Here is a 16764-nt window from a genome sequence, read left to right on the forward strand (position 1 = left end):
TTTGAAGGGGAGGTATACAAACAGATCAATGGCACCCATATGGGACCCACCTATGCCATCCTATTTGTGGGCCATCTATAAGAACCATTCATAGCCTATCAAAACCCCAAACACCTGGTCTAGTTCAGCTTCACTGATGATATCTTCACAATATGGACTCAGGGCCACGACATCCTATCCTCATTTCTTCACAACCTCGACACCTTTTCTCCCATCGGTTTTGCGTGATACTCCTCAATCCAGCTTGCTACCTTTCAGTCCACATTAAACCCACCAACCACAAAGAGTACCTGCATTTCAACTGCTGCTATCCCTTCCACACCAAAAAATCTCTCCCATTGAGCCTGGCCATCCAGTGACCTCTGATAAGAACTGTCTTGTCCAGTATGATGAAGGTGTCACAGTATCTCCACTCTCCCCTCCTCCCTCCCCAAATCCTCCCACCACATCGTTACCAGCTGCAAAGGAGCACCCCCTATGTCCCCCAATACCACCCTGGACTGCAGAATTGGATCACATCCTTTATCTGGGCTTTAATAATCTATCATCATGACCTGAAATGAGGGACATTGTACCCAATTTTGATGAGGATTGTGGATTTAAAGGGACTAAACTACTGGGTCATCAGTCCCTCCATTTCATGAGAGAAATACGTAAAAAGGCAGAAACCACAGAAAGTGGGAACTTGGCTGCTCACCTATATAAACAAGTCAAGAGTTGAAAAAGGGCATAACAGTAGTTGTAACAGGATAGGTAAAAGGAAATAGAGATAACCCAGGCAGCATCTGGCACAAGAGGGTCTAAAGGCACAAAAAGGTGAGAGGGGAAGAAAGTAACCTGCAATCACATGGGGGATACCTGCTGCAGGGGGATACCTCCCACAACCACCCCTAAAACTGACAGTGTGGGAGTGTTATATTTTAGTGCGAAATCTGCCCTCTCTCAGGAAATGCAACATTTTGGTAGTGGCTGTCACATCATATGCAAGCATCTGAGGTACTGAGGTAGACATGTTGAGAGCGTGCTGCAGATCAGCCAGCATGGCACACTCAACAAGAACATGCACTGTCGTCCGTAGACTACCTCAACTGCAGAGAGGAGGATCCTCCTGACGCAGAAGGAACTTGTGGGTGAGTCTTGTATCGCCAATGCATAGTCAGCACAACACAATGGCACCTTTGTGACAAGCCTGGAAAGATGGATGCCACGCCTTAGTGGATCCCTTAATTGCTCTTAACTTGTGTCGAGTTGTTCTAAGTCTGTGCCTGGTATTCTGATGTCTTTAAGTTGATCTCCTGTAGTTGCATCTTTAGCTAGATGATCGGCAATTTAATTTCCTGGAAGGCCTATGTGGCTCAATGTCCAGAGCAGCAGAGGTCAACCAGTAGGTCCTGTATTAAGCAGCCAAAAGATTTTTGGAACAACACAAGGATATGACTTTTAAGCAACTCACGGAATTGCTACAGATCAGAAAGTTCATCATGGCCAGCCAGAGATTTGGCATACAGCAAAGCCTGCAGTACAGAAACCAACTCTGCAATGTATACACTGCAGGCACTGTATGTTCAAAAGCGTGACCAACCCTGTCATTTACTTTTGATCCATCCGTGAAGATGCATACCATATTAGAATAATCAAGGAGGATCGAATGAAACAGTTGTAAGAGAAGGGTAAGATCAGCATTTTTATTGGGGTCAGAAAAGAGGTCCATCCATATCACAGGACAGAGTACAGACCACAGGAGGTATTGAGAGGGAGCCCTAGGAACAAAGACTAAGGGGTGCTGTTGGAGGTCCTTCAGTAGAGTATTGAGTTGGATCCCAGCTGGTCTACCCAATTTTGGACAGCACACAAACAATCTGAACTGCTGGTTGTAGAACAGAGTTGAGTGACATGGGTGAGTAGGTATCTGACACACAGTGAGTGTGTAATTAGCAACAAGCTGCTGTCATCTAACCTGCAGCAGTGAGTCACTGGCTTTCGTCAGGAGGCTGTCAACAGTGCTCGTACGGCAAGCCCCTGTTGCCAACCACATGCCAGTTTGGTGAACAGAGTCCAGCAAGGTCAGTACAGATGGTGCTGCCAACCACAGGCAATGCGTCCATAGTCTAAGCGGGATAAAAACAGCGCTTTATAACATCTCGGAAAAACTATGTGGTCCCCTAGCTTATTGTCAAATAAGATACCTAAGAATTTTAAAGTTTTAATTACTTCAAGTAACTGGCCAACAAAAATTTCTGGGTGTGGGTGCACAGCCTCGAGTCTACAAAAACGCATATCTTGTGATTTTGCAGGAGTAAATTGAGAGCCATGATTCAGGGCACAGTCATGGACTCTCCAGACAGCCTCCTGATGTTGGCACTCAGCAATGTGCAGAGACATAGGGGCATAGCACAGGCAAAGATCATCCACATAGAGTGACCGAAAGACTGTGGGGCCCACTGCATTTACAATACCTTTGATTGGGACAGCAAACAGCATCATGATTGGAGAAGATCCCTGAGGGACTCCAGTTTCCTGTATATATTGGTTGCTGAGAGTCGAACCTATCTGCACCTGAAAAAGTCAGAGACATAGGAAATTCCGCATAAAAATGGGCACGCTGCCCCAGAAACCCCACTAATGCAATGTAGAGAGGACGTGATGTCACCAGGTCGTATTGTATGCCTTCTGTAGGTCAAAGAACACAGCAATGAGATGTTGGCAATGCACGAAAGCATTGTACACTGCAGATTCCAGACAAACCAGATGATCTGTGGTGGACTGGAAATCCCGAAAGCCACTTTGGAATTGTGATATATGCCCTCCAGCTTCAAGGCAGCAACAAAGACTGCGGTTGACCATTTGTTCGAATCACTTACACAACCCATTCATCAGGGAGATTGGCTGGTAGGTAGTTAAAATATGTGATCCTTTCCCAGTTTCATTAACAGCAATGATAGTACCTTCCCACCATTGAGAGGGGAATTCTCCTTCCCACAAAATCCGATTAAAAAGTCTGAGGATATACTTCATGTTGTCAGCATGAAGATGTGTGAGCCTTTGGTTTGGGATTTTTTCAGGTCTAGGGGGCCATGTCTCTAAACTCTGCAAAAACGCTGCGAAACTCCCATTTGCTAAAAGGGACACTGTATGATACAGAGCTAAGTGCACGGAAGGATAGTGGGGTCATTCAATCAGGTGTTTCGGGGTCAGGAAATTACTGCAAATGGATACTTCAGTGAAGTGTGCCGCTAAACATTCGGCAAATACCATGGGATCAGTGCAGATGTTACCACTGCAAGGATGCAGGCATCAGCATGGGTGGAGGATGGCCGCAAATGCAGCGGAGTTTAGTCCATACTTAGGACAATGGGGTGTGGGATCGAAAAGATTACACATACAGGGTTATTACAAATGATTGAAGCTATTTCACAGCTCTACTATAACTTTATTATTTGAGATATTTTCACAATGCACACACATACAAAAACTCAAAATGTTTTTTAAGGCATTCACAAATGTTCGATATGTGCCCCTTTAGTGATTCGGCAGACATCAAGCCGATAATCAAGTTCCTCCCACACTCGGCGCAGCATGTCCCCATCAATGAGTTCGAAAGCATTGTTGATGCGAGCTCGCAGTTCTGGCACGTTTCTTGGTAGAGGAGGTTTAAGCACTGAATCTTTCACATCACTATGCGTAAAACTTGCCTGCACGCGTTCAACCGTTTCTTCGCTCACTGCAGGCCGACCCGTTGATTTCCCCTTACAGAGGCATCCAGAAGCTTTAAACTGCGCATACCATCGCCGAATGGAATTAGCAGTTGGTGGATCTTTGTTGAACTTCGTCCTGAAGTGTCGTTGCACTGTTATGACTGACTGATGTGAGTGCATTTCAAGCACGACATACGCTTTCTCGGCTCCTGTCGCCATTTTGTCTCACTGCACTCTGGCGGCAGAAACCTGAAGTGCGGCTTCAGCCGAACAAAACTTTATGAGTTTTTCTACGTATCTGTAGTGTGTCGGGACCATATGTCAATGGGGTTGGGTTGGGTTGTTTTGGGGAAGGAGACCAGACAGCGTGGTCATCAGTCTCATCGGATTAGGGAAGGATGGGGAAGGAAGTCGGCCGTGCCCTTTCAAAGGAACCATCCCGGCATTTGCCAGGAGCGATTTAGGGAAATCACGGAAAACCTACATATGTCAATGAATGGAGCTACAGTGAATTTATGAAATCGCTTCAATCATTTGTAATAGCCCTGTATATTGCTCACAAACTGCTGCTTCCTTTTCATTATTAAAAACCGCACTTTCGCCTGGAGTCTCTTGAATGCTATTATATTACCTATAGAGGGATGGCACTTGCACTTTTGACGTGCCCTGTGGTGTTCCCTGATAGCTGTGGCTCTATTTTCAGAGCACCGTGGCACCAGCGGTCTTCGAGATTAGCCTGAGGAGTAGGGTATCATTGCTGCTGCTGCATGAATAATAATATCAATAATACCGTTAACTACTTGGTTGATACCCATCACACGACTGGCTGCAAAAGTGGCTGTAGAGGACAAAGCCTGCCAGTCACTTTTCTGAAGCAACAAACGTGAAGCATTATCCATATGTCTACGAGGGAGGGAATGATAGGAAAATGGCCGCAGTCACAAAGGTCGCCATGGACCCGCCATTGAATCAGGTGTAAGACACTCGGGCTGCAAACTGTGAGATCAACAGCTGAGTATGTCCTGCAGGCTGCACTGAAATATGTTGCAGCTCCAGTGTTGAGGAGGCAGACGTCCAATTCTGAAAGGAGGTGTTCTAGTACATGGCCTTTGCGAGATGTAATGTCAACACCCTACAGAGGATTATGGGCATTTAAGTCCCCCAATAAGAGGAAGGGGTAGATAGCTCTTCCACTAACTCTAACAGTTTGTGATAATCCATCTTGGGGGTAGATAAACATTACAGACTGTCATTCTAACTGAAAGGTAGAAACTAACAGCCATGGCCTCTAGTGCAGTGGTAAGGACACCTGTTCACTGAAAATATCTGAACATATGAGGGTACAGGCTCCACCAGATGCTCTCTTGACACTAACGTGACTGGTACAGTAGACTTTGTAGTTTTTCAGAGAGAAATAAAACATCCCTTGTTTTACATTCTTTTTTCGATACCCGAATGAAATACTCTCTGAACAGGCAATTCATTGAAAGTTTCGTAATTCCAATTGTATCTAATAAGTGATTTAGTGTAATACATTAAATTTCATAAAATTTATTATTGCATTTGTTTACTTGTATGTAAGTTTGTCCAATATATGCCAGCATTATTTTGCATTCACTAATTAAGCCATAATTAAGAAAAATTAGGTTAGCATTGTTGTTTTTCACTATTTTGTATAATGTGATGTGCATCTTATGTAAAAAATCTTTTATACTGTATATGCCAGTTTGGGCATAAAATACAAAAGGTTTTGTGTATAGTTATTCATAATAACTATGAACCCTTAATTATTAATTTTATAAATTTGCATTATTGTTTTGCTAACTTCATTGTTAAGAACATATAATAGGGAGAGCAGAAGGCCCAGAAAAAGATCAGTTCGAGAAAGTACACAGATATGACCACTGTGTCACACGTCAGTGTAATAATCTAATTGTTGTACTACGGTTTTTTGACCATGCAGCCTGTTATGTGGAGTGGGCTCCCACCAACAAGAAGTGGTACAGCGTGTCATTAATAAACCACTATAAAACGACTTGATACCTGGATTATTTCATGGAATTCACGTAACTAGATCCAGTTAGCAGATGAAATGGATCGGGACGACGACTTCAGCAGCAGCGGCAGGAAGCAGATTACTCCGAGTTACACCAACTAAGATAGATATAAGCAATGAACTAAACTTTATATGTCACTGCAGAACTAATTACAAAAGTCTAAAGTTTGGAAACTGTTCTAGCAGTAAACATATGAATTTGTCTCAAGGTTGTCTTTGAGTTGGTGGATGCCAGAGTGATCAATAAGATACCCCATCATCAAACATTCTTGATGTCTTTGGAACAGAAGTATAACAACAAACTTTTCAAATTCTGTGTTTAATCAAATAGTCTTCCAATAATTATTTTCGCCACAATTCCACTCTCTCTGCACAAAAACAAAAAATTTCATTATAGGAGCAGGGAGGCGTGTTGCCATAAGCCGTGTTTCCTGAAGTGCTATGCCAATCACGGAATGAACAGCCAGTAAATGATGAAGTTTAGTAAAATGGTGATAGTAGCCATTATAGTTCCCTTGAAGGAGCATTGGTGTCAGGTCCAAGAATGTGGCAAATGGAAAAGATGGGTTTGATTACTTCACTACCAGGTTGCAGTCTGCCAGTTAATGAGATCCGTCATCACAGTGCATAGGCTCGACCTTTGTAGGGGTGGGGAGCGAAACATCTGAAGCCTCAGAAAGTAGTTTATCTTTGAGCTTATCCTGCTTATCTTTACGAGACTTTGATTTCTGTGAAGACTTCCCCTTTTTATCTGCCAGGAGCAAGGAGGACCATATTTTCCCTCATCTCTGATGTCACTGAAGGATGACTAGGCATCTGTGGCTGCACGAATAGTGTGGGGACCACCGGTGCTACAGGGGTAGGGGGCAAAGGAGGTGACATTTCCTCCCCCCAACTACGGGGCAGGCCCTGGAATACTGTATTTACTCGAATCTAAGCCGCACCTGCGAAATGAGACTCGAAATCAAGGAAAAAAAATTTTCCCAAATCTAAGCCGCACCTGAAATTCGAGACTCGAAATTCCAAGGGAGAGAAGAGTTTTAGGCCGCACATCCAAATCGAAACAAAGTTGGTCCATTGTAATACAATTTAGGTCGAATGAATGACGATACAGCTACAGTAGTTTGGTTCGAGTTTTAAGCTTAGCAGTTAAGCTTTACCATGTAGCCATTGCTATGCGTCAGGTGCTCCGTCCGTATTTATACAGGTACCATTCCTTTACCACGTGCTTCGTCTGGTTTGAATTGATTGCTTATTTTTCTTTGATATGGCAAGTGCCGTTCTCTTTGTTATAGGTGTTCACGTCATTCTAAGCTGAAAATGAATTACTGTACTGTGTCATGCATTGTTTGTCGCATTCTGATAATGAGTGTTTACGACCTGCCGCCGCTCGCGGCATGACTTGCTTTTGTGCGCGCAACTGCCGCTTTTAAAAAAAAAAAACCCTTGCTATTTGCTGTTACTTACACTGGTGCTTTCTTTGATAATGATCAACAAGAACCAAATAATAGACTGCGTATGATAGAAGATGTTCTGAACGAGAGTTTAGCGAAAATTTTTCTCCGGTTGAAAATCTTTGCAGACGCCTCTGTAGTACATTACATTCTGTACAGAAATTAGTCATCATAGATTTAAAAATCTTGTCAATTGTCGTGCTTCATTTCTGACTGTATTACTATTAGGCATAAGAATAATACAAATATAAACATGACATGATATGTATATTATTCCGCGTTAGCTGTTGTCTCACTCTAGTTTCGTAGTTTATTAGGCAGACAGGATTTAAATGAGATAGCAGCAAACACGAAAGAATAAATGGCAAAATGTTTATATTCGTATTATTCTTATGGTGAAGAGAATACTGCATATGATTCACAATTCATAAAAGTTCTTATTAGCAATGGTCTCTCGTCCCAGGTAGGAAAAAATTCAGACAAACAATCTTGCCAGTCGGATTTTCGTAGTACGCTGAAATGCTGCTACATTCGAAGATGAACAATACGGAATTTGTATTTACTTCGTTGGATAATGTATGAAAATGCAGTGGTCGAAACTCGGGGCGGTGAAAAAAAGCTCGTCTTCCACCATTTTTTTTTTTTTTAAATTTACTGACGCAGGGGTTTTGTCGCCAGTATTTATCTTTGTGCCTGCAAAGCATACCTGTGTAGCGCTACATAATTCGATGGAAGAAGTTAGTTGTGGCGGCACCTACCAACATTTTTCAGAAGTGCCGCTTACTTTGCACTCGATTCTAAGCCGCAGGCGGGTTTCTGGATTACAAAAACTGGAAAAAAAGTGCGGCTTAGATTCGAGTAAATACGGTATGACCAGGGCAGGAAGTGTTGTGCGAGACCTTGCCATCATGTGAGGTCTTGACTGTGATATGGTCTCAAATTTTGAGAGTTTTGTGTCAGTCAGATGAGGCCGTTTAACAAACTTTTTCTTTGCATCTTGATAAGACAGGCAGTCAAGCATTTTATACTTTTGAATTTGCTCTTAAACACTGAGCACTGTGGTGAGTGAGGAGGATGCGGTTCTGCACAGTTGACACATTGAGGAGATTGGTCACAAGGGGTGCCCTCATGGGATGCCTGTCCACATGCCCGACAGATAGCCTCATTAGAACAGCAGGAGGTCATGTGTCCAAACCTCTGGCACTTAAATCATCTCATCAGAGGAAGAAAATAAGGCCTGACACCACACCTATAAACAATGACCTTACCCTTCTCAGATAAAATGTTACCGTTGAAGGCTAAGGATAAAAGCTCCAGTGTCCATTCTATTAGCCTTGGCCCCCTTCTGGATGCAGTGAACAAAATGGACTTCCACGCCATCCCAGATTAGTACTGAACTCTAGCGTTAGGTCCTGATGGAAGGTAACACCTTGAATTCTATTGAGCTTGTTATGAGGAGAAATGGTTACTGGTATACCGCCTTGCTTGACACAGGCCTGAGGTGCTAGTGATTTGTTGGCATTTGATGTTTTGATCAGTAAAGATCCATTTATCATCGTCTCTATTGCAGAAACCTTCCCAAATTGATCTTTAATATTTTCAACAAAAAACAGTAGCTTCGTTGTAGTGAAAGATCTGCTGTCAGTTTCGGAAAAAACCAAGAACTAGGCAAAATGTCCACTCCCATTTCTCCTTACCTGGCTCTCATCTTGAGGCACTGTCAAAGACTGAAATGCCGAAGGACTGTAAACCTCTGCATTAAAATCACTGTTCCTGACTGTTGAGACAGCCGTGTTGGCATAGCCACTGTTAAGTTTGTTCCTTCTAATTGCAGATCATTCACCACGATGCCACTCATTCCGATCAGAGTCTCTCCCTGTGGGTGCCACCCCGCCAAGGCAAAGGCCACCTGGCACAGTAGCCGTTCCTGGTACCCTGAAGTGGATAGGCACCTACTTCTTGGCTGACGTGAAGGTTTCAGCTCAGACATTGGCACTGCAATCCCTACATTGCCAAGGGTCTACTGCCTAGAGAGTACATGACCACCCCACAATAATGGAGTGGCTACTGCTCTGGATGTTGGGTGCAGAGGCAGGATGATACTACTGATCAGTAGGTGCAAAAAATAACAGTACACAGCGAAGAGTTAATGTACCACAGTAAGGCATTCTTTCCCAAATGACTCATACTTTTGTAAAATTTGGAAAGTTGAGGTCAAACTCAAAAGAGAGACCACAATTTAAAAAGCCAAAAAAAGGTGGAGGAAAAAGTGTTAAAAAGGTGGAAAAAAAGCAAAAGCTTTCAGAAGTCCACAGAATAGTCAAAATATCACGGTAAAAACATGACCAAATAAAAAGACTGATATTAGTCGCCTCTTACGGCAGGACAAGGAAGGGCCGTGGGTCTATTCTAGCCCCCCGATACCACAGTAGGAACTACCCAAGATCCTTCCCACCACTACTGAAGTGGTGTTCCATTGCCCACCCAACCTCCACAATACCTTAGTCCATCCCTATGCTATTAAGAAACCCAACCCCTTGTTACAGGGATCATATCCCTGTGGAAGACCCAGGAGCAAGACCTGCCCAATCTACGCACCAAGCACTTCCTATTCCAGTTCTGTCAAAGTCTTATCCTACCTGCATCAGAGGCAGTGACACGCGTGCAACCAGCCATGTCATATACCAGCTCTGCTGAAATATCTGCACAGCTTTTTGTATTGGTATGACCACCAACCAGCTGTCCACCAGGATGAATGGCCACCACTAAAAAGTGGCAGAGAACAGAGTGGGCCCACCCTGTGGCACAACATGCAGCTCAAAATAACTTGCTTGGGTTCAATGGCTGCTTCACAACCTGGACCATCTGGATTCTACCCTCCACCACATGTTTTTCTGAACTGCACAGATGGGAGTTATCCTTATAACACATTCTCCACTCCTGAGAGTATCCTGGACTCAACCTATGATAACCTACTGTTCCCTCGCCCTTCATCCAACAGTCTCTCTCCCCTCTGTTCTATCACCTCCTCCTGGTTCACGTCCCCTCGCACTCACTGTGCACCGCTCTCTGTCTACATACCTACTAACCTTTTTCCATTCTCTGCTCTCTTCCTCACAGTCTCCTACCTGGCAGGCTTGTCCTGCTGCCTTCTATTCCCTCCATGCTCCACCAGACAGTGTTGTCACTCCCCCACCTACATCCTATCCCTCCCCCTTTCACTGTTCCACGCAGGATTGCTGCATTCATTCAACATAAAAGTTGCAGTCCAGCCAGAGTAGCTGGGGATAGCAGACATGTGTGCATGAGATGTACCTGCTTGTGTGAATGTGTGTGGGTGTTTTCCTTCCTTTTCTGAAGAAGGCTTTGGCTGAAAGCTTATTGTGTAATAGTCTTTTGATTGTGCCTCTCTGCAACTCAATATCTCACCTTTACAGCGAGTAGCAATCTATCCTTTTTATAATTGTTGAAAATGAATGTTAATAATATTTGTTCTATTTTAAAAAGCTCTAAGATTTTTCACATGATAAATTCGGAGACGTTACTTTTCAACATACACTTGTACAAATGCAGTTGGCACTCACATTGTTCTTTATGCAAAACTCATTGATATTTGAGGCCTGAGACATCTGACATATATGTTCACTATTCTAGCAATATTTACTCAAATATGCAATTTTGTCATATGATGACATGATGGAGACTGTGGCTGTTGTTTGAAGACAAATGTTGATGGTGTTAGGACGCACCATATGTCATAAAAACACACCACATGTCATAAAGAAAGCATGTAAACCGTCTGAGGATGAATCACAACGATTCGAAACTGGTAACGGCACCCTTTGAATACAGGAACTGAAAGTAAATTTGTGGCTGGTTTCTGTCCTAACACCATCAACATTTACTCACATAACCTTACTAAAATTTTTGCTTACTAGTAGGGTATTGTGACAATTTGCAAAGTAAAGGCATCATATCTTTTCCTGACTGTGAGGGTGTGAGAGTATTCAAAATGTTTTCAATTGGACCTTTTATTTGATATGTCACTGACATTTTTAAAATAAGTTGTCACATGCTTACCATCCACTAATCTTTGGGTGTCTTCATCATATTTTGGGCTATCTTCAGATTTTCCATCATGCTCTTCATCTAAAGTTGCACTATCCTCCTGCACACAAAGAAAAATTAAGATCTTTCATACATCAAACCAATCACCAATACTCAACTGCATGTATATACATACATCAATAGCATCTCCATCATGTTCATATAATTCATGTTCCGGATTCTTATTGGCCTCATCGTCACCATCATCATCTTCCTCATCATCTGTATTACGAGTTTCATCCTCTTCATTTGCATCTAATGGTAATTCTTCAGCAGAACCCTGGAAGTTGCACACTTCATTAAAAGCACAAAAAGCACACACAAATGTCACAAGTTAAAAAGCAACAATAGCACATTTTGGTTAATGTAAGGGCCTGCCACAAGTCTGTCCTTTTGTCCTACAAATTTTGTAGCCAAGCAAAATGCAGCCTGAGGAATGATGGTCACTGGACATGTGGGGAATGAAAGTGGAACACCACAAATGAAGAGGAACACCACTGTGAAGGTAGTCAAATTTTTGTAGGTGACATGTAGATGTCATTGCAATCAATAATTGACTTGATGATTTATATCATCCAATGAAGCATTTGAACATATAATTCATGAATTTTACTCTGAGTCAGAAGTTCAATTGTTTAATATGAGGCGAATAATATATTCAAGTTTAGAGACAAGTTGAATGAGGGCTATAGAGTGCTGTGGCTGGAAATGAAGAAGGTGTAGATGTAGTTAGAGTTCTTCTTCGAGAGGTGCTTCCAAGGTTAGGCCCATGAAGATTTCAGGAAATGACAAGGAGGTACAAAGGAATCACATTAATGATTGAAGCTCTGAAACATCATGTGCATATTTGGAGAAGTAGCACACATCATGTGCTACAGGAATTATTATTATTATAGGAATCAAATGGTAATCAACCAGCAGCAGACACTGGCACTGACATAAGGTAATACAATTACTTTTTTTGAAAGCAGAGGTTCTTAAACATCACTTAAACAGAAAGGGTTGGATGAAATAAAGCCATTCAACACACCCAACATTTGGCCTCTCAATTGACTTTTCTTCCTCCAACATACAGAGTAACTTTCTAACTTATCTCTGAATAATAATGTATAGAAAGTTCTGGTTGAGAATAACAAATTATTTGGGAATATAGAGACAACTCACTGAAAGGCAGAAGCATTGTGTTGTTGACAAAGACACAAACAAAAGCTATAGAACATTGTTTTGCTTTGGTAGTTTTCGGAATGAAATTCCTTTCTCAAGCTGTAGGAGAAACATTCACACAAACACATAGACACCTACTCAGCCACATGCACATGCCTGTCTCCCTACGTTGTGCTCATTTGACTGCTAGTTCTTTCCTGGCCCACGGTGAGTGTACTCGGGTGGGGTGGGGTGGGGTGGGGTGGGGTGGGGTGGGGTGGGGTGGGGTGGGGTGGGGTGGGGTGGGGTGGGGTGAGGGATGGAGAGAGGCAGGATGCAGGGAGGAGGTTGTGGGGAAGCATCTAGGTTCTCATGGGAGAGGGGAGAGCCCATCCGTGGGCTAGCTAGGGGACCAGGTAGAGGGGCCAGGTGGCAGATGGCTGAGCACGCGATTTCCTGTGAAATCCTGGGGCATTTTGCAGTACGTAACTAGCTGACACGCTGACACATACTGGGAAGGTGTAATGAGAAAGGGATAGGGTGTACACACACACACACACACACACACACACACACACACACACACAATTGGGTGGGAGCTGGGGGTAAAGAGAGTTCCCTTAGGTTTAGGCCAGGGAGCAGATAGGTTACGAGAGCAAAGGATGTGCTGTAAGGATAGCTCCCATCTGTGCGCTCAGAAAAGCTGGTTGTGATGGGGAGGATCCAGATGGCATGGGTTGTGAAGCAGCTATTGAAATCTCGTATGTTGTGCTCTGCTGCATATTGTGCCACTGGATGGTCCACCTCGTTTTCAGCAACAGTTTGACAGTGGACATTCATTCTGGTTGACAGCTGGGTGGTTGTCATACTTATGTGAAATGCTGTGCAGTGGTTGCAGTGGAGCTGGTTTGTAACGTTGCTGCTTTCAGAGGTGGCCCGATCTCTGATGGGGTAGGATGAGCCTATGATGCGACTGAAGTAAGAGGTGCTGGGTGGGTCAGCATCCATACAACACATCCCCCCCCCCTCCCACCCAATTTCATTTGTGTGTGTGTGTGTGTGTGTGTGTGTGTGTGTGTGTGTACAAGGGGTGTTTGAAAAGTCCGTGCCAAGTCCGAGAGATGGCACCACCATTGCTTATCGAGGTCATGTTTAGTTAGTAGCATATTTGGAAAGAACGCACACCAAGTTTCAGCCATATTGGTCTATTTCTTTGTGTTTGGCATTTGTGTGAATCAAGGAAGTCGGGTGATTGTCAAAAAATGGACGAAAAAGAATTTCGTGTCGTGATTAAACATTACTTTATGAAAGGCAAAATGCCTCAGAAGACTAAAGAGAAGCTTGATAAACATTACAGTGACTCTGGACCTTCAATTGGCACAGTTTATAAGTGGTTTCAAAATTTCCGGAGTGGCCATATGGGCATAAGTGACACTGAATGTTCTGGACGCCCTGTGAAGGTTACGACTCCAGAAATCATTGATAAAATCCATGATATGGTGATGGATGATGGAAGAGTTAAGGTGTGTGAGATTGTTAGTGCTTAGTGCTGTGGGTATCTCAAATGAATGGGTACATAATATTTTGCATAAACATTTAGACATGAGAAAGCTATCCACAAGATGGGTTCCGCGATTGCTCACGCTTGACGAAAAACGGAATCGTGTGAAGTGTTGTTTTGTCACTGTGGATGAAATATGGATACATTACTATACTCCTGAGACCAAACAAAGATTTAAACAATGGGTTACCAAGGGAGAACCTGCACCAAAAAAGGCGAAGACCATTCCTTCAGCTGGAAAGGTTATGGTGACTGTCTTTTGGGATTCGCAAGGGATAATCCTCATTGATTATCTGGAAAAGGGTAAAACTATTACAGGTGCATATTATCCATCGTTATTGGACCGTTTGAAAACCAAATTGCAAGGAAAACGTCGGCGATTGGACCGCAAAAAAGTCTTTTTCCATCACAACAATGCACCAGCACACACCTCAGCAGTTGTGGTCGCAAAATTATTGGAAATAGGATTCCAACTCATTTCACATCCCCCTTTTCTCCACACTTGGCTCCCTCGGACTAATATTTGTTTCCCAATTTGAAGAAATGGCTGGTGGGACAAAGATTTTATTCAAATGAGGAGGTGATTGCAGCAACTAATAGCTATTTTGCAGACTTAGACAATTCCTATTATTTGGAAGGGATCAACAAATTAGAACAGCGTTGGACAAAACATGTAAGTCTAAAAGGAGACTATGTCAAAAAATAAAAAAAAATAAAGGTTTACCTTAAACACGTAAGTAGTTTTTATTTTTGCACGGAATTTTGAAACGCCCCTCGTATACACCATCCCTTTCCCATTACCCCCACCAAATACATGCCAGCTATTTGTGTGATGCCATCTCACACCCTAGTCTGTGAAATCACATGCTCAGCCGTCTGCCACCTGCCCACTTTACCTGCACCCCTAGCTAGACCACGGGCAACTCCTCACTCTTCCAAGAGCCACTAGAAACTTTCCCCAATCCCCACTCTGCCTTGCACCTCTCTGCATCCCTCATCACACCCCACCTTAACCGAGCGGGGTGGCGCAGTGGTTAGACACTGGACTCGCATTCGGGAGGACGACGGTTCAATCCCGCGTCCGGCCATCCTGATTTAGGTTTTCCGTGATTTACCTAAATCACTCCAGGCAAATGCCGGGATGGTTCCTCTGAAAGGGCACGGCCGACTTCCTTCCCAATCCTTCCCTAATCCGATGAGACCGATGACCACGCTGTCTGGTCTCCTTCCCCAAACCAACCAACCAACCCCACCTTGCTCCCCCACCTCACTCCAGTACATTCATTATCTACATCTACATCTACATCTACATTGATACTCCGCAAGCCACCCAACGGTGTGTGGCGGAGGGCACTTTACGTGCCACTGTCATTACCTCCCTTTCCTGTTCCAGTCGCGTATGGTTCGCGGGAAGAACGACTGTCTGAAAGCCTCCGTGCGCGCTCTAATCTCTCTAATTTTACATTCGTGATCTCCTCGGGAAGTATAAGTAGGGGGAAGCAATATATTCGATACCTCATCCAGAAACGCACCCTCTCGAAACCTGGCGAGCAAGCTACACCGCGATGCAGAGCGCCTCTCTTGCAGAGTCTGCCACTTGAGTTTGTTAAACATCTCCGTAACGCTATCACGGTTACCAAATAACCCAGTGACGAAACGCGCCGCTCTTCTTTGGATCTTCTCTATCTCCTCCGTCAACTCGACCTGGTACGGATCCCACACTGATGAGCAATACTCAAGTATAGGTCGAACGAGTGTTTTGTAAGCCACCTCCTTTGTTGATGGACTACATTTTCTAAGCACTCTCCCAATGAATCTCAACCTGGTACCCGCCTTACCAACAATTAGTTTTATATGATCATTCCACTTCAAATCGTTCCGTACGCATACTCCCAGATATTTTACAGAAGTAACTGCTACCAGTGTTTGTTCCGCTATCATATAATCATACAATAAAGGATCCTTCTTTCTATGTATTCGCAATACATTACATTTGTCTATGTTAAGGGTCAGTTGCCACTCCCTGCACCAAGTGCCTATCCGCTGCAGATCTTCCTGTATTTCGCTACAATTTTCTAATGCAGCAACTTCTCTGTATACTACAGCATCATCCGCGAAAAGCCGCATGGAACTTCCGACACTATCTACTAAGTCATTTATATATATTGTGAAAAGCAATGGTCCCATAACACTCCCCTGTGGCACGCCAGAGGTTACTTTAACGTCTGTAGACGTCTCTCCATTGATAACAACATGCTGTGTTCTGCTGTGGGCCAGCAAAGAACTGTGCATGTTCTCCTACAGCTTGAGAAAGAATTTCATTCCACAACCTAGTGAAGCAAAGCCCTGACCTTTTGTCTGTGTGTCTTTCAGTGAGTCATCTCTTTACTCCCATATAATTTGTTATCCCTGAATAATTTCATTTGTTTGAACACACTCACTCCCTTCACTACTGTGTAAAGGAACATCTGCTTCTAAAACCAGTGAGTCACTTTTCGTCAGTTCCTACACCCAGCGATACATTGTAAGTAGAGACTTTTTCACTACATGTCTGTGTAATTTCTAAAGCACAGGAGATTTTCTTGCGAAGTTCTAGCATCAAATCATTAGGGAAGTATAGAGATTCATTTAAAAATGACTGTTCTGTAACATTTACAAAGTAGTGTAGAATATTAAATTCTTTTTACTTAGCTCCTGCATATTCTACTAAGGGTGTATACGTGGACGAGGAAAAAAATTCCCAGATTT

General features: G+C 43.3%; 1 protein-coding gene across 1 annotated transcript in view; it reads right to left on the reverse strand.

Annotated features, from left to right (window-relative positions):
* The window catches only part of LOC126485098 (glucosidase 2 subunit beta), a 191098-nt gene that overhangs the window by 42759 nt on the left and 131575 nt on the right, over nucleotides 1-16764 (reverse strand). The window contains exons 7-8 of the mRNA XM_050108718.1: nucleotides 11449-11592; nucleotides 11286-11373 (exon numbers count right to left, since the gene is read on the reverse strand). Of these exons, the coding sequence (XP_049964675.1) occupies nucleotides 11286-11373; nucleotides 11449-11592 (232 nt within the window). The remainder of the gene's footprint in view (nucleotides 1-11285; nucleotides 11374-11448; nucleotides 11593-16764) is intronic.

This window comes from Schistocerca serialis, chromosome 6 (genome assembly GCF_023864345.2).
Source record: "Schistocerca serialis cubense isolate TAMUIC-IGC-003099 chromosome 6, iqSchSeri2.2, whole genome shotgun sequence".
Lineage (NCBI taxonomy): Eukaryota > Metazoa > Arthropoda > Insecta > Orthoptera > Acrididae > Schistocerca > Schistocerca serialis.